A 17095-nucleotide genomic window follows, 5' to 3' on the forward strand; every position below is an offset into this window, starting at 1 on the left:
GCGAAAATAGCAAAATGGAATATGTTTGTATTCTTCCAAACATTGTCGAGCTGTTTAAATCCTGTGCTCTTCCCAACGGCTATATTTTCCGCATTCTCATTATTGAAATCATTTAGCTTCCCAACGGTCCATTTTCCACGCTAATAAGACACAAACCCAGCGTACTAATCTTACCCGTATATTTTGCCTTTCAGCTTTCACTATCAACCTCACACTGACATTTCTCTCTCTTTCTACAATGGACTCTGCTAGCGCTGCCAACGTTCAACATGTGAACAAGAAGTCCTCAGATGAGTTGCTCAGAAAGTTTGCCGAACTGGGTTCGGATTCCGGCGACGATGCACCGGTGAGGAAGGACTTGTTAAGGGTGTCGAAGCGCCAGAAAATTAGGAGCAGGGTAGTAAGAGACGGTGATCAATGTGAGAGCCCATCGAATGGTAGTAGTACCAGGTTGTTGGAGAGGCGGTCGCTTCTTCCTCTGACGGCGACAAGGAGGTCTGCATTACTTCGGCAACTTGGCATTGGGAGGTCACAGTTCAGGGACAAGTCCCTCTTAGGAGCCCTTGAGAAGGTGAGATTATTATTATTATTATTATCAAAATTGATGCGACTCTTAATATTACTATTAGATTTGTGATAATTTTTTCATGAATTTTGATCAAATAATAATTTTAAAAGTTACATCAATTTTGGGAAGCCACAAACATATATATATATATATATATATATATATATATATATTAGTTTAGATGCTATTTTATTTTTGTTTATGTTTGTTTACAATTTAGTTAGTTGTTATATGGTATTAAATTACCAATTATCTTAAAAATTTAAGCAACCGAAGATGGTAGACATAATCATTTAAATTAATATTCTAGCACTGAGATTTGACACAACTCATACAACACGTGAAATATTTAACTGAAATGAGATGAATGGCAGAGAAAAAGTTTGAACTCAGAACATTTACTTTGACACCATGTTAAATTATCAATTGTCCAAAAAAACTTGAGCTTATAAACTTAATTATTTAAATTAATATTCTATCCATAAGAAATCACTAGAAACACTTGGTGTACAATAGATCTAATTGCTTTTAGTTAGCATTCCATTTGTCGATATTCTATGTATTGCTTGGAAGGAAGAAACACATGATTTCAAATGTTTTTGAATACTAAATAGTAAATACATTAAAAATGCTATGATTAGATGATTAAAGAATATAGAATTGTCTAGTTAATCAATTCAAAACGTCTAGAACCCAATAGCATGATTAGATTTTTGGCCTTTATATCTATTAAAATAAGAAGAAAAAAAAAAGAAGAAGAAGATGTTTGGCTATGAAAATGATTAAAGAACATAGAATTGTCTATTTAATCAATTCAAAAAGTCTAGAACCCAATAGCATGAAAATGCTTGGCTATGAAAATGATTTTTGGCCTTTACACTCAAGCCAATGTCCAAAGTTTAACCCTATATTGGGGGTTTAACAACTCTACCTAATTGTGTTGGCATAGGTCATTATTACCATTTGACCTTCTTCCAAAATATGCTAAGATTAACTTGTACCATTTATCAATACACCTTTTATGTAAAAATTGCCCTTTTTGGCTTGAAAGACTATAAGTTGGTTCCAGCCTAAGCTTGATTAGAAATGGTTATTTTAATGCTTGAGATATCATAGATTTTACTACGACCCCATATAAACTCGCGTGGATGTCATGTGATAAAATATGGGCGGAAAAGATTAAACAACAAAGTTGACTGATAATTTTTTTTTAAAATTGTTTGGGACTACAAAATCATTTACAAACCGACATGATAATTCATAATTAGTAAAATGATTAAGAGAAATTGATAAGATAAGTCTTTTTACCTTTTTAGCCTTTACCTCCTTTTACTTCTTTATTCTTCCTCTCTAATATATGGTAAATTTTGCAGACATGGCGTAAAACTGTAGAAGGGGCTTCAAAAGTTTTTATTGAGAAGCATTACCACCGGCATAAGCGTCTGATAAATGACATTGTCTAGATTGAGCTGTCTCCACTACTTCAGATTTTGAAGCTTTTTGCTAATTAATTACCCTTTGTAAATTGGCATTAAATTTACTTATAATATATATATAAGTATTTATTTTCATCTATAGCGAATAAATTATGATGTTTACCCAGAAAATAATAAGTTAATTAAATCTCTCTCTCTTTCTCTCTCTCTCTTAAGACAAAGAAAAAGGTGGTCTTGTTTGAGATGATAAAAGGGCATCTTTTCAAAGGTTGTAAAGTCCAATTGTCGACGGAGATGGGTTTGGGGATTGGAGTATATATAATTACGTGGTTGAAACTTGAAAGATTTGCAGAATATGCAAATTATTTTACAACAAACCAAGTGGTTTTTGGCGTGGAAACCAAAATGAATCGAAACCTCAAAGGCTGATAATGGTAGTACTATGAAATACCAACTCGTGCAACACAAACAATAAGTGTGAAAATAGAAAAGGTTTCTAGATGGACTTAAGTGCCTAGGGGAATATTCTTTTCCCCATATCTTATATATTCATCCAAAAGAATAATGGATGAAGATATCCTATAATTTTTTCTTTAAAAAAAATATTATTAAAGAATTCATGCCGTTTATTGTATTGAATGGTTTAGAAAATGTCGTCTTCTTAACTATTACTTTTATGTTGTAAAAAAAAGCGTTTAGCTAAAAGTTGTCTTTTAGTTTTTTGAATTTTTTGAACAACTTGAATTTTATAATTTTAGAATTTAGGAAAAAATTCTAAGGGATTCTGATAAGATAACAACATTGGTCGCCGATATTTACTCTTTTTTGTTGAACTTTTTTGGTACACGCATCTGGGATTCACACTATAAGTAAGATAAAGGAAAGAGACGACATTTCAAAGAGATTTTGATTGGAAACACTAAAAGGGAACTATATAGTATATAAAGACAATAAGACATGGTTGAAGAAAACTAAAATAGGTCGCTTTTGGAAAAGATGATGATACCTTAAACTTTTCACAAGTCTTCTTTCTTAGACACGGTTTTTGGTGACAACCACTTCAAAGTTTCAAACTGCTTTTTGGTGAGCATTCATCAGCACCCCCCCTCCCAAAAAAAAAAAAAAAAAAAAATCTGAAATCTACATCAATTAATTATTAGTAAATTTAGCAATTAATATGAGAGAACACATATGAGACCTGCCTATTCAAATAGGTGATCGAACAGTTTAAAATTTATTTAAACATTAGCCGAAATAAAAGCTGTGTAAGACGGATGAAATGTGGACGGTGAAGTCAAATATTTAATGGGTTGGCAACAACAAATCTTGACTGCAACTGTACCATCTGTACCCCCGGTTTGGGATTAGATTAGATAATGGTAGGTAAAGTGGATAGTGAATGCAAGAACAAGCTTGTGATATATTAAAGGTTGCTTCACGGGTCGCATGTGTTTTCCCCTTTGGTTTGCCAAAGGAAAACAACAAACCTCAAACACAACCACATAGAAACACAGGATGTTTAATTGATAAGCCACACCTACTCAATCACACGTGTCCTACTTGATTCAATGGTTATCAGATTTTGCCACGTCAAACTTTTTAAAATGTTTGAGTGGTATGTAATGTTACTTTTGTGAATATACTAAAGAGTCATGCTACCTTCGCCAAAAAAATAAAAGAAAAAAAAAGAAAAAGTAATGCTACCGTACATAACATTTAGGTACACCTCCTTACACGTTAACATGGTATGCCACATTGGCAAAAAAACATTTGCACTCTTTTTTCGTTGGTGCCGCCGCCCTAACCATCATGCAAGGGTGGTTGTGACTACCGGAGTCGAAAGTATGAGACCATCTTTAATCTTAATATATTTATTATTCATGTTTTGTCCTATCAATAAGAATTTATAGTTTTGTCCCTATATATAATTACGTGCTAATGTGGCGCTACCATGTTAGCCAAAAAAATTTCACAAATCCTTTCTTAATCATTGCCACCTCAAACACCACTTGCGTGGTTGCGATCACCTTGAGGTTCAGTGAGGGCGATCGACTACCCCCTTACCTTAGAGTAGATAGTCGGTTATCCATGAAAGAGGCAAAACAATATATGTTTAGATTGATGTGCATGTTAGCGTCATGTCACATTGACACATCAGTATGTAATATTTAAATTAGTGAAAAAATTGGTGTCCATATTTTTTCTATATCATCTGACAAATCAATTATTTTATTTGTAAACTTATTTGAACCTCACATAAGTTAATAATAAATTTCACAAATCTAATAGTTAATCTATTAAATTTGTAGTAGAATATGAAAAAAAAAATGAACAAATTATTAACACAAATTATTTATCTTTAAATTATACTGCTAACATTTTTCAATACTAAATATGGGAGAATTGAAAAGAAATTTTGATTTTAATTTTAGTTTTAGTTTTCTATTTTAAAAATCATATAATATTATGAGGTTTCTTTAACAAAAGGGGTCCATAGCTCAGTGGTAGAGCATTTGACTGCAGATCAAGAGGTCACCGGTTCGAACCCGGTTGGGCCCTTTCTTACCCTTTTTTTATTAAAAAAAAAAAAAAAATCTTTTTTCTGTTCGGACCCACTCAATCCGATACAATATTGGCGTTAGGTGTAATCAAATAGTTGCGTCCCTGAGCATTTAATTAACAAAAGCATATATATAAATGAGTAATGATGCTAAGCACGCCTGGCGTGCATCAACAGTGATGCACGCCAGGCACAAAATTTTTTTTTTTTATTATTTTATTATTTTTTTAAATATTTTTTTCCCAAGAAAAAACTCAGTTAATTACCATCTGCTCACGCGGTTTCGTCAACTTTCCCTTCTCCCTTCCGTCCATCACTTCCTCTCCTTCCTTTCCCTCCTCTGTAAAACCTCTCTTTCTCTCAAACCCGAAACCTAGAATTTCACACTTCCTCTCTACCACAAAGACTACAACCACAGATTTCTCCTTCCGTGTTTTCACACACAGTCTCTGTCTGTTCAGGCTGATCTCCGAACTCTTTGGTATCATATTTTCTTCACTCTCTTTCATCAAATTTGCAATATTTAATTTGTCTCTCTCTTTATGCACTTTGATCCATCATCACTCACTCTTCAGTACCATTTTCCACAATTCAAAACAAAAGAACAAAAAAAAAAAGAAAGTGTTCTGGGTCTATACCATCTTCACAAAATTTCCAACTTTTTTTCTACAAAATCTCATACCCATCTGGTTCTTTTGCAAAATCCAATCTTTTTTTGCTCCTGAATTCTCAGAGCTTTGCTGGTGAGGGAAATGAGGGATGCTCTCGTGGCTGGCAAGGATGGCCTCGGCGTGTTGGAAGCCAGTAAGACGGTATGCCCGTATGAACAAGGATGATAGTAATGACGGTGACTCTTCTCTTGGAGACTCGCTCCTATGGTCCAGGGACCTTGAAAAGCACTCCTTAGGCGAGTACTCCTTCGCCGTAGTCCAGGCCAACGATGTCATCGAGGATCAGAGCCAGGTTGAGACCGGCCAAAGCGCTACCTTTGTTGGCGTATACGACGGCCATGGCGGTCCCGAGGCATCTCGCTATATATGTGACCAACTTTTTCTTCATCTAGTCAGTGAGTCTTTTGGGTTCCTCTAGAATTCTTTGTTTTTGTTTTAATTTATTTGTTTGTTTAGTTGACAGTACCTTTTTGTTCTTATTCTAGATTATATTGGTATTGTGATCTAAGTTATCTTAGTTTTGAACAATTTTGCTGGAGGAATTTGAATATTGCTGGTTTAATAATATGTTGTATTTTTTTTTTTTATGATGGTTCAATGAGTTTTGTAACGGGATTAGGTGGTTTTGGTATGAATTTTTAGCAAATCCAGTGTATGGAATTTATGGTGAATGGACAAATTTGCAGGATGAATCTGAATATTGGTTGTTCGATAACATAACGTCTTTTTGTTGGCAGGTCAATTGAGTTTTGTACTGGGGGTTAAATGGTTTTGGTAAGAATTTTAAGCAAATCCAATATATGAAATTTATAGTGAAATTGCATGTGCTTGCTTGTCTCCTTGCTTGGTGTGTGATGCAAGGTTGTTGCGTTTGTAAGACTGAGTTTTGGCGGTATATTAGTGGTGACTGGAATGGAGGACTTAAGTTGTTGGGGGTTGGTAATATGGTTGTGCAAAAGTAAATCATTAATTGGTTTCCAATTTTGCAAAATTAAGAAGATCTTGTTTTCCCTGTAGAATTGTTATAGTTTATTTTGGCGGTATTTGGAATTTAATGCTGAGACCCTGGTCCACATGCACAAATTGTAGTTCAATTCAATATTTCTTGACATTTTTTAAAGTCACTGTTGTCAATTGATGGGTTTGGAAAATAGGGTGGTGATTTCAATATACTGAAACTCTTTCCATGCATGCTAACACACTTTTAGACTTGTAAAAGTAAAGTACGTGCTGAAAATGTTGAAGAAAGGATCTTTTTTTAACCCCATGTGAAACACTTCTTTTATTGTGTTGGTATATACAAACCGGAGAAAATGATAGGAAAGAACAGAAAATGCTTATCAGGTATGTTAGTTTTGTTTTCATTCTTTACGGTACAAAAATTGGATGTGCACCTGCTTTTTTCTTTTTGGTTTTTTCATCCAAGTTTTCAGTCTGGCTTTCTTGTATCCATTCTACTCAGGAGGTTTTTCTGTTATTGAAGGGTTGGATTTAATTTCCTCTATAAAAAACACGGGTTTCCTTATAACAGGTTGTTTGGGATATTAAGATGGTGTTGCATTTGCTCTTTTGGAAAGAAATCTTCTTGACTTCGACACACCTAATATGAGGTCTAGAGTAAAGCATGTGTTCCTTTTTTTATTATTTTTTATTTGATCTGGATTGATATGGTTTACATAATTGAATTTGCTTGATTTTGATTTTTGTTTGCTTGGTATATCTTTTCTGATGATAGTAACCACTATTTTCTGCCACCTAGCATTATTTAAACAAGGGGTTTCATGTAAACATAGACAGAAATTTTGTCAACCGAGGCAGTTTGTGTTCCAATGTTCTATCAGAAACCTTGGGTTGCATTACATGTTTATTTCTTTCATAGTTTCTGGGGGTCACCCTTTGTTTCCTTCTTAATTTTAGGTAGTTCTGAATGTCCAGTGGTGAATCTGATTTATTTTTTTACAGGGATTGCTCGAGAAAATGGAACCGTATCTGAAGATGTTCTCAGGAGATCTTTTTCTGCAACTGAAGAGGGGTTTCTCACTCTTGTGCGTAGGACATGTGGAATAAAACCACTGATTGCAGCAATTGGCTCTTGTTGCCTGGTTGGGGTCATCTGGAAAGGAACATTATATGTTGCCAATTTGGGTGATTCTCGAGCTGTTATTGGTTCTTTAGGTAGATTTAATAAGATAAGTGCCGAGCAATTGACCAGGGATCACAATGCAAGCATGGAGGAGGTTAGACAAGAACTCAGGTCCAGGCATCCGGATGATTCACATATTGTTGTCATGAAGCATGGAGTGTGGCGTATCAAAGGCATCATTCAGGTTTGCTCTTACTTTCTCTTGTTACCTTCTTAAATGGATTTCTTTTTGCCGCAGTAAATGTGCATTACTTGTTATTTCTGAAGATATTTTATTGGAAGGATTCCTGTTTCTCCAGAGTGACTTTAATTATGAATTTTTTTAAGTTAGTAGTTTTTCCAATTACCTTGGCAAGACTGTTTGCTTACTTAAACATTGCAGTTCTGTATAGCTTGCACACATGCTCCCATAACACACATGTGTGTTTGTGTGGATGAATATTGAGATGCACCCTGTCTAAATCAAGCCTTATTATTGACTACTTTGAATCTCATGCATGAATTATAGTTCGCAGCAATATAAATTATGATGTTGCCTTTAAGACATTAAACTGTAATTATGTTGTTATACTTGTGTTTTAACTAAGGAGCACGACATCATCATTGTGCACCCTGGGCATATCTTTCAGTTTGCGGTGATGCAGATTTTATGGACTGGCATTTTTCAATGATGGACATTGATCAGTTCAAATAGATCACAAATTGAACTAGATTTGCAGAGAAAACCCTTTCTCTATTATAGCTTTCTACCTTTTATGGGGTTTAGAAAAGTAATTCTAGAAGTCCCTTTTGTGTCCTACAAAAAATGAGGTAGCTTTTAAAATCACTATTTGATCACAATTCAATAGTGATCAATCACAAGCCCAATAGTGATTTTAGAAGCCACATCATTCTTAGAGGGAGGGACACAAGAGGGACTTTTGACATTACTCGTTTTAGAAAGCCTATTTATAGGTTTTATTTCTATTATTATTCTTTTTCTTTTATAAGTCTATATTCTATGACATTTGGACATACATGAATAGCTTTTTAGGATTTTTTGAAGGTTAGTCCGAATAGATTCTATGGTTATTGGAGACATCAGTCATGTAAACAAAAAATCATTAAAAATTGCAAAGGCACAACCTAGATACACGGCATACATAAGATATATACCTAACCAGAAAAAGAAAAAAGATCAAGAAATTATGAAAGTTAGAAATATTAAAGTAGTCAAAGGCAACTATCTAGTGGTAAAGAGTATGGAAGAAAAAAGTATTTAGTTGTACCATTGTCTTCTCTCATGCTCTTCAAACTTTGACTTTTTTTTCCCTCTAAAGACGCCACATTAGGCAGAACAGAACCATCTTCCACACTGCTGCATTTTGAAGACATGCAAAAATGTTACCACTCTTCTAGGCATAATCTAAGCTAGCCCAACACAGCTGAATATAGTATTCCATAAGGCACTAGCAATTTCACAATGGAGTAAGAGATGATCCACGGTCTCCCCACTCTTCTTACACATGGCATGATGATTCCTTAGAGTAGCCGACTGAGCAAAAACACCACTCCATGGGACCTTATTTCGCCAAATACTCTTCCAAAGGAAATGAGTTTTATGACACTTGAGCGATTTTCAGTACATGGTTATGTCGATTGTCTTTTTCTGCTCCAAACATCATTTTACTCCCATTTGAGGATTTTTTTTTATTGTTTTTCCTTTCTTTTTAATTGGTTAATTCTGTTTCAGATGTTATGGGAGCTATGTGAGATTTGTTTTGAAATTAATATTCACCTGCAAGCATAGGGAAATTTTTGCCTTTTTTATTTCTTTGATTAGCGGCCATTTATGAAATTATTTTCCTGCAACATTGATAAGTGACAGCTACTTTTCTTGTAACTATTTAACTTGGTACCAGGTATCTAGATCTATAGGTGATGCATACTTGAAGAGGCCAGAGTTCTCTCTCGATCCTTCATTCCCACGATTCCACCTTCCTGAACCTATCCGTCGACCTGTGCTGACATCAGAACCATCCATTTGTACAAGAGTTTTGCAACCAAATGATAAATTTATCATATTTGCATCTGACGGACTTTGGGAACACATGACAAATCAGGAAGCTGCTGAGATTGTGTATAAAAACCCACGAACAGTATGTTTCTCTTTTGATGAATTTCTTTCATCATGTTTTTCCTGTTTATCTTTGCGACGCTGATATCTTTTTTTCCTTCTCTTCCTGAAATGTCAGGGAATTGCAAAGAGACTTCTCAAAGCAGCTTTAAATGTGGCAGCTAGGAAAAGGGAGATGAGATATGATGACCTTAAGAAGGTTGAAAAGGGGGTGAGGCGGTTCTTTCACGATGATATTACAGTTGTTGTTATCTTTATAGACCACGAGTTACTGGGTAAAAAGATATCTGTGCCAGAGCTGTCGGTAAGAGGGTTCAGTGACACAGTTAGAGAATCGAATTTTAATGTTCTTCAAGGATTGATGTGAATGCATGCCAGGTCCATTAACTTAAATAAGTACCTGGTAACTTGAATGGCTCAATATGGTATAAGAAGACAGGTTCAGCTAGTTTTTTAATTTTTCATTCAACATTTTTGCAACATCTTATAGTTGTTTCTTCAGCCTTCATTTTGTCCTTCCCAAGTTTCTTTTACGGCAAGTTTGAATCTGATTTCCCATAGGATATGCACTCTTTGGATAATCTTTATAAGGAAAGCTACTGATTTTTCTTTTTTGGGGTTCTTAAGTTGGGAGTCTGTATACACTCAAACGTTGTGCAATTATACAAATTGTTCGAATAAGTTTGTTCTTATTGAACGTTTATAAGGTCTTTTGTAAATGTTGAACAGATCTTAATATTTGAGCCCATCTTTGTGTCATTTTACAATGCAACAAACCAAGTTACTAAAACCTGTTGATAGGAAACAGGTAAACGGGTTATTTGAACCAAGTTACTCAGTTTTGGCCATCTACATTTAGGGTTTCAATTTGGTTTCATGGGTCAGTTGATCTCGTGACAAGTCTTAGGTATACGACTATATGGGTTGACACAAACACATCTTTAGCTAATCGTGCTAGGCTCCTTAATCTTGGCACAACTTGTTTTAACTAAACGAGTAATACGACATGACTTGTTAATTGTTTCATTGGGTCGATTTGTTTTGATTTGATTCCAATTATACTGAACTCTAACCATATTCGTATATTGTCTCAAACATTATAAGCCCTATACGATATGTTCTTTCACCACTCAAAACTTGCATTCTTGATAGGGTGAGACCCAAACGTCCTTTTCTCTGTTTAACCAAGTACCCTGCATTCATCATATATATATATAATGTTCTATTTTATTTCTTCACCTTCAAAATGAATCGATGTGAGGCCTTTGATAAAGAAATGTGTCTTGTTTTTTTAAAGAAATTTTTCCGTTTTATGTCTTCAACCTCACAAAATTTCACTTATATGGGGCACACTCACTCTCACAAAGTTGGCTACAAGCAAATACAGGTATTTTTCTTCTTTCTTCTTTTTGGTTTTTTTGGTTGTTCCATTATGCAAAAAGGAAAAGGGGATGTCCTTGTGATATTATTTAAAGTGCAAAAGGGGATGTCCTTGTGATATTATTTAAAGTGCAACTTCCCCAACCACCTTAATGTTCCTATCGGCAAAGGAACATCATTAAAACGCTCAAATCAAATTTTCCCGTGAAATGTTCCTTTTCAAGACTTTCCCAATCGAAGTTTCTAATATGTAATCCTTCGTTCTTTCTGTCTTCTTAATATCTTTTCGGACCAACATTTGTGGTTCTATGTTTGTATCTTATGCAGTTCTAACCACTCTTAGGACTGTAAATGAACATAATTGCTTGCAAACAGGTTTAGGCTCGGCTCGAGCTTGATTCATTTATTAAATGAATAGACTTCGAACAAAAATTTAGTAATAAACGAACTAAACTCATATAAGCTCAACTCGACTTGTATAACCTCGTATAACTTATTTTTAATGAGAATACATTAAGTATTTAAAAGATAAAAAGTAATTTCCTTTGTAATGTAATAGATATACCTTGAATTATTATAATTGTTAGTCTCGATTATATCCAAGATTGTTTAAGATTTTTGTTAATTTTTCTAGTTACTCAAATAATAAATCATAGCCATATTAAATAACTAATAATTAAGTATGAATTTACAAAAATATAAAATAAAATAAAGCAATCAAAACATTTACTTTATATACGGATTGAATAAGTAAATTGAGTAGATCGTAAATAAGCTTGAACATATTGTCTACCTCAGTGATAAGCTCAAGTTAGGCTCGTGTTCGAAAAAAAATTAAACGAACTGAACTTCAACATTCAATACTCGACTCGGCTCAATTATGACCCTAGTCACTCTTTTCTTTTGTCTCATGGTAAATTGCCAGCACTACAAAACGGATGCAATGCAAGTCTGTTGAAGACCTTGAGGTTTAGGATTCGACCGTTAAAAACCCTAAACATATGCTGAGATAATTTTTTTTTTGAATAGCAGAAAACAATGCACATAAAAGGTATAGAGGTTATTATAATTAATCAAAAGAACCCTCAAACATAATTTATCATGAAAAAAGAATTTCTGTTTCAACCCAAACCAAATCAGTAACAATACACAACTCTTCCTTCTACAACGTAGTATTGAAAAAATTGAATCTTAAACTTAATTTGCTTGCCTCCATGTTCAATGCCCCAGCATACCAAAAGAAAGACACAGAAACAAACATGAATGAAAAATGGGAAAGAAAAAAAAAAGAAAAAGGGAAGTCTGCAACCACTTGATTAGAAGCCTCTCTTCTCTGTAACACAAAATGTATCGTGTAAATTCTTTGTCCACCTCTTTCTTTGCATGACTAAAAGCATTTCCTGTGAACAATTGATGGCCCGGATTCGTCATACTCTGCCTTTGCAATCCACATCTGCACTCAAAAAAAGCAAACTTTTGTTTTTAGTCAAAAATACTTTTAACAACTATCATGCCAGCAATGTGCAAAAGAACACTATGTTGGCTTTTTTTCACAAACAATAATAAACTTTAACACTCATTTTGTGCTGTTTTCATCACAACTCACAAGTACATGGTTGTATTTGTAGAAATGCGCAATACCTGTTGGAAGGTGCTGAGAGATGCCAAAATGGAGCCTCCAATCCAGACACTGTACTTCCTCTCTGGTGGTGCAACCACTTTAATTTTCATGCTACTTGGGGCTAATGCTGTAATCTCCTTGCTCATCCTATCAGCAATGCCTGGGAACATAGTGGAACCACCACTGAGGACAATATTACCATAGAGATCCTTCCTAATATCGACGTCGCACTTCATGATAGAATTGTATGTGGTTTCATGTATGCCAGCAGCTTCCATCCCAATCATGGATGGCTGGAAGAGTACTTCAGGGCAACGGAATCGTTCAGCGCCGATGGTGATCACCTGCCCATCAGGTAGCTCATAGCTCTTCTCCACAGCTGAGCTGGTCTTTGCCGTCTCTAGCTCTTGCTCATAGTCAAGAGCAATGTAGGCTAGCTTCTCCTTCATGTCCCTCACAATTTCACGCTCGGCAGTAGTGGTAAAAGAGTAACCACGCTCGGTCAAGATTTTCATTAGGGCATCTGTGAGATCACGGCCAGCCAGGTCCAGACGCAGGATGGCATGTGGGAGTGCATAGCCTTCATAGATAGGAACTGTGTGACTCACACCATCCCCCGAGTCCAGAACAATACCTATAAGACAACAAGCACAACATAAAACACATTAAGATGCAAGCTTTATTGAATTTTGGTCTCCCTAAAGTTCAATAATCAGCAGAATATACACACATTTAATTAATTTGTGGGGAAAAAAAAAAGGCAGCCAGAAGAGCAAATTATGTCATAGAAGTGCTTGTGATGTATGTTCTTTTTCATGAATTTGACTTTTTTCCCAATTCAATTCCAGGAACATATTTCTTATCACAATTTATCAGATATTAGAAATGAATGATATTGCCTTTTACCAACAGTTTCTCAAAACTATCTGAAAACTTTCACTGGCAATGGTGTCACATTAAGAAACAAATCAAGTTGAAAGTTAATAAGTACACACCAGTTGTACGGCCGCTAGCATAAAGGGAAAGGACGGCCTGAATAGCAACATACATAGCCGGAGTGTTGAAGGTCTCAAACATAATCTGAGTCATTTTCTCACGATTGGCCTTGGGGTTGAGAGGTGCTTCTGTGAGAAGAACTGGATGCTCTTCTGGAGCCACACGAAGCTCATTGTAGAAGGTGTGATGCCAGATCTTCTCCATGTCATCCCAATTGCTAACAATCCCATGCTCGATTGGGTATTTCAAAGTCAAAATACCTCTCTTTGACTGTGCCTCATCCCCAACATACGCATCCTTTTGGCCCATACCAACCATCACACCAGTGTGACGAGGGCGCCCTACAATGCTAGGGAACACAGCCCTTGGGGCATCATCTCCAGCAAATCCAGCCTGACAATTTCAGATCATTCAGAGCAATTAGATTGATTGCAAGCTATGCAGAAACCAACTATCATCAGCTTTGGAGAAAAAAAGTACTTCAAAAGAAACAGAATGAAATTGGAACAAAAATGATCGACACCATGATAGATCTTGGATTAGTACCTTGACCATTCCAGTTCCATTGTCACATACAAGAGGCTGAATATCCTCGGCTTCTGCCATTTCCTATTGCCTGCTCCAGAAATACACCACCATTACATACATATTACGCATTGCACAAGTACCATGAGCTATTCGATTCAACGTCTTATGATGTCTAATTCAATCAACCCAAGTAACAATATATGCAGATGTTTGATGCCAATTCAAGCTAATAGCTAGTTTCTATCATCTTCCATTACCAGATTCTCTCGCACAGCCAAAATCAAAATATGCATCAGACAACATAAGTGTATCCAATGCTAATCCATTATGACAAAACTAAAACGCTACTAGGAAATTCACAATCTTTACCCCTACCAATTGGCAAAAACTCAACCTATGATCAAAGGATCCCAAAAAACATTAACTTGATCTAGAATCTACAAGCCATCAAGGGGAAATGTTGTATATTTACAAAATTTTCAGCTCGATCAAAAGCAATGAACTTTCGTAGATCGAAATCAGAAGACTGAAAAAAACCCACCATGGATCCAGCCCCCATCAACCCATTAATTGCATTCCTAATTCATCCATGATCGAATTCATCGAATCGCAAATTCATTAAAATGATAACAAACAACAAACGCAAATCTAGCATCCAACAAAGAACAAACAAGCGAACATGTTTCTAAGATGATCAATCAAAACCCAGCAATGTTGTCAAGAATCTGAAACATTAAACTCATCAATGTTCTACGCCAGCAGAAAAAAATTTTAATCGGATACCTTTGAAATGAAAATCTCTCTTTTGCTTTGCTTTGCTTCTCTCTCTCTCTCGCTCTCTCTCTCTGTGTGTTTAACAAACTGTTGTGTCTTAGGTACCCGCCCTCTTGTTTAAAAAAAGGGAAGCCTGTGCAAATGAAATTCAGCTTAAATGAACCTCAAATGCGCTCTGGAGAAATCCTGACCGTCAGTTCCGTATATCTGATCGGACGGACCCCATGGCGTGTCACGTTCGTAGTGGAAACAGCTGGCTCGCTTTCGGTTGCTTCGTGAGGACGGATATACCACCTCGCATTTGTGGGAATGGCCCCCCAGTCCCCGCTGTTTTCTGAGTTTTGACCCGAGGGGCATATTAGGAAAGCACTTTTTTTCTTTTTGAGTATTTTTCTAATTAATGTTATTCTCTTAACCTTTGAAACTAAGATTAGTAAAATAGTCGCATTAAACTTATGTGTTTAAAAGGCTTGGCAATGAAGATCGTTCCGAAAATTACTTATAAAATTTAATCTCATTTAATAAGGAATTTATATAGGATTTAATATTCGTAAATATCTGCCACATAAAATTAATAAAATTTTACTTTTATAATGTGTAATTTTGATTGTTTTTATGTGTGTTTTGGGTTTACAATAATAATAGATATGTAAATGTTAATTCATTCTTAATTAGCCCAAAATTGTGCACATTTCACATACTGCCCTTAATTCAATCAGGGGATATTCCACAAATGCCCTTGTGTTGGTTGAATCATCTATTTTGGGTGCCGTTGTTAAATGCCAACATGAAGAGGGGCAAATCCGTCTTGGTGGGAGGTCCCTACTGAAAAAGGTAATTTTTCTATGTTGGATGCCTCTTTTTCCTTTTCGCTTTAAGGCGGGGGGGAGGCTGAGTTGGGTGGGTGCGAGTAATTATTGCCAACTCAGCATTCCGTTTCCAACCGCCGAGAGATCATGTCGGCGTGTTCGTTCACGTGCAGTCACATCCACTCACACCTGTCCACTCCCGCTATGGTTTCGACGCTGAAACCGTCTCGTTATTGACCGATGGAACCGGTCAATGATCTAACGGCGCATGAGGGTTGGAATCGCATCATCGTGCTATGCATAACCACCACAACGTGGTCACCTATCTCGGACATTCATGTCTCATATGTTGACCAACCTTAAAATCAAAAATCCTCCCTCACTCTTCTTTTATTTATTTTTTTTGGCCTTTTAAGATTAATTTCACCCATCAATAGAATAAAACTACAGTTTTAACCACAATTGTTTTATAAATTAACTTCAGTATTGTTAAAAATATTTTTGTAATTTATATATGAATATAAATTTGACATAGCAGTCCATAATTGATAAAATAATTAAGCATTTTGATTGGCTCAAAGGGAGAATATATTACGGCTCTTTTTTTCTTTTTTCTTTTTTCTTTTTTTTTTTAAAAAAAGAGAGTTTGTTTTATAAAAATTAACCCAAAAGGTCACAATATGCTGGATACACAGATGACTATCATCAATCTAGACTTGTTCCAAATACTTATTAAGAGCTAATTTCTCTAAACTATGAGCTGTTTCATTCGCCTCTCTTTAAACGTGACCAACAACCCAACTCTGTAGGCTACTGAGGATAACTCAAATATCTTCTATTGAGTGCCCATATCGATTCCAACAGAAATCTTCTCGTCTCAAATGGTTCACTACTTTTAGTACATCTCCCTCCAAAAAAATCCATTGAAATCTCAAGCTGAATGATAATATTTTGATTGTTTTTTCTCATTATTTTAATTAGGCAACCGTATAATTTATTAGATATACACGGCGAGCAAATAACAAGAGAAAGTATAATTTAAATTGGATTAAAGAAATATATTTTAATGTAAAAACATCATATTCCATTAAAAATACAAGTGAAATTATTGGGTCTAATCAATACAAACTTCTTTGTAAGAAAAGAAAAGACTAGGAGAAGTCAAAATTGGCTTTAATTATATTGACATGGCTAAATCATGATTAAATTAATGAGCGATTGGATCTAGTTGGGAGGGAATATATTGCTTTTGGGTGGTGTTCATCATAACATGTTTGGTCCCGCACGTACGTTAAAAGAAACTTCTTTTAGAGTATGGTCGGCTACAGATCCAGCTATATGCCTATATGTATCCAAAGTAATTGGAACTTTTTAGCCACAACTTCTTTACCGTCCATGACGCTTGTTTCATATGGACGACGAACGCATCTTAAGGTTGCTTTCACTAATATATATATTGTTTTAAAGGGTTGCGATTAGTTGAGGATCACGTT

The 17095-nt window shown here is 35.4% G+C and overlaps 3 protein-coding genes and 1 non-coding gene across 4 annotated transcripts; 3 read left to right on the forward strand and 1 right to left on the reverse strand.

The window, feature by feature from the left end:
- The first annotated feature begins 130 nt into the window (after nt 1–130).
- Nucleotides 131–2184, forward strand: LOC132162085 (uncharacterized). The gene is made up of 2 exons (XM_059572333.2): nt 131–571; nt 1942–2184. The coding sequence occupies exons 1-2, from the start codon at nt 239–241 to the stop codon at nt 2029–2031; spliced, it is 423 nt and encodes a 140-aa protein (XP_059428316.2). The 5' UTR covers nt 131–238; the 3' UTR covers nt 2032–2184.
- A 2307-nt stretch (nt 2185–4491) lies between these two features.
- Nucleotides 4492–4563, forward strand: TRNAC-GCA (transfer RNA cysteine (anticodon GCA)). The gene has a single exon. It is a non-coding gene; the product is annotated as a tRNA-Cys (tRNA).
- Nucleotides 4564–4823: 260 nt separating this feature from the next.
- Nucleotides 4824–10104, forward strand: LOC132192184 (Protein phosphatase 2C family protein). The gene is made up of 5 exons (XM_059607440.2): nt 4824–5045; nt 5298–5630; nt 7198–7562; nt 9280–9516; nt 9613–10104. Exons 2-5 carry the CDS (start codon nt 5324–5326, stop codon nt 9859–9861), a joined length of 1158 nt encoding a protein of 385 aa, XP_059463423.1. The 5' UTR covers nt 4824–5045; nt 5298–5323; the 3' UTR covers nt 9862–10104.
- Nucleotides 10105–12166: 2062 nt separating this feature from the next.
- LOC132191492 (actin-1) lies at nt 12167–14894 on the reverse strand. The gene is made up of 5 exons (XM_059606528.2): nt 14803–14894; nt 14038–14107; nt 13491–13884; nt 12516–13129; nt 12167–12327 (listed from the first exon to the last, which is right to left on the reverse strand). Exons 2-5 carry the CDS (start codon nt 14095–14097, stop codon nt 12262–12264), a joined length of 1134 nt encoding a protein of 377 aa, XP_059462511.1. The 5' UTR covers nt 14098–14107; nt 14803–14894; the 3' UTR covers nt 12167–12261.
- Nucleotides 14895–17095: the final 2201 nt, after the last annotated feature.

Source organism: Corylus avellana, chromosome 10 (genome assembly GCF_965113065.1).
Source record: "Corylus avellana chromosome 10, dhCorAvel1.hap1.2, whole genome shotgun sequence".
Taxonomy (NCBI): Eukaryota; Viridiplantae; Streptophyta; class Magnoliopsida; order Fagales; family Betulaceae; genus Corylus; species Corylus avellana.

Excerpts from the sequence above, each read along its gene's own strand:
- LOC132162085 (XM_059572333.2), top strand. The coding sequence starts at position 239 with ATGGACTCTGCTAGCGCTGCCAACGTTCAACATGTGAACAAGAAGTCC. Across the intron at positions 572-1,941 it reads TCTTAGGAGCCCTTGAGAAG|ACATGGCGTAAAACTGTAGA; the intron begins GTGAGATTATTA and ends TAAATTTTGCAG.
- LOC132192184 (XM_059607440.2), top strand. The coding sequence starts at position 5,324 with ATGCTCTCGTGGCTGGCAAGGATGGCCTCGGCGTGTTGGAAGCCAGTA. Across the intron at positions 5,631-7,197 it reads ACTTTTTCTTCATCTAGTCA|GGATTGCTCGAGAAAATGGA; the intron begins GTGAGTCTTTTG and ends ATTTTTTTACAG. Across the intron at positions 9,517-9,612 it reads TGTATAAAAACCCACGAACA|GGAATTGCAAAGAGACTTCT; the intron begins GTATGTTTCTCT and ends CTGAAATGTCAG.
- LOC132191492 (XM_059606528.2), bottom strand. The coding sequence starts at position 14,097 with ATGGCAGAAGCCGAGGATATTCAGCCTCTTGTATGTGACAATGGAACT. Across the intron at positions 13,885-14,037 it reads ATGGAACTGGAATGGTCAAG|GCTGGATTTGCTGGAGATGA; the intron begins GTACTAATCCAA and ends TGAAATTGTCAG. Across the intron at positions 12,328-12,515 it reads CTCTCAGCACCTTCCAACAG|ATGTGGATTGCAAAGGCAGA; the intron begins GTATTGCGCATT and ends TTTTGAGTGCAG.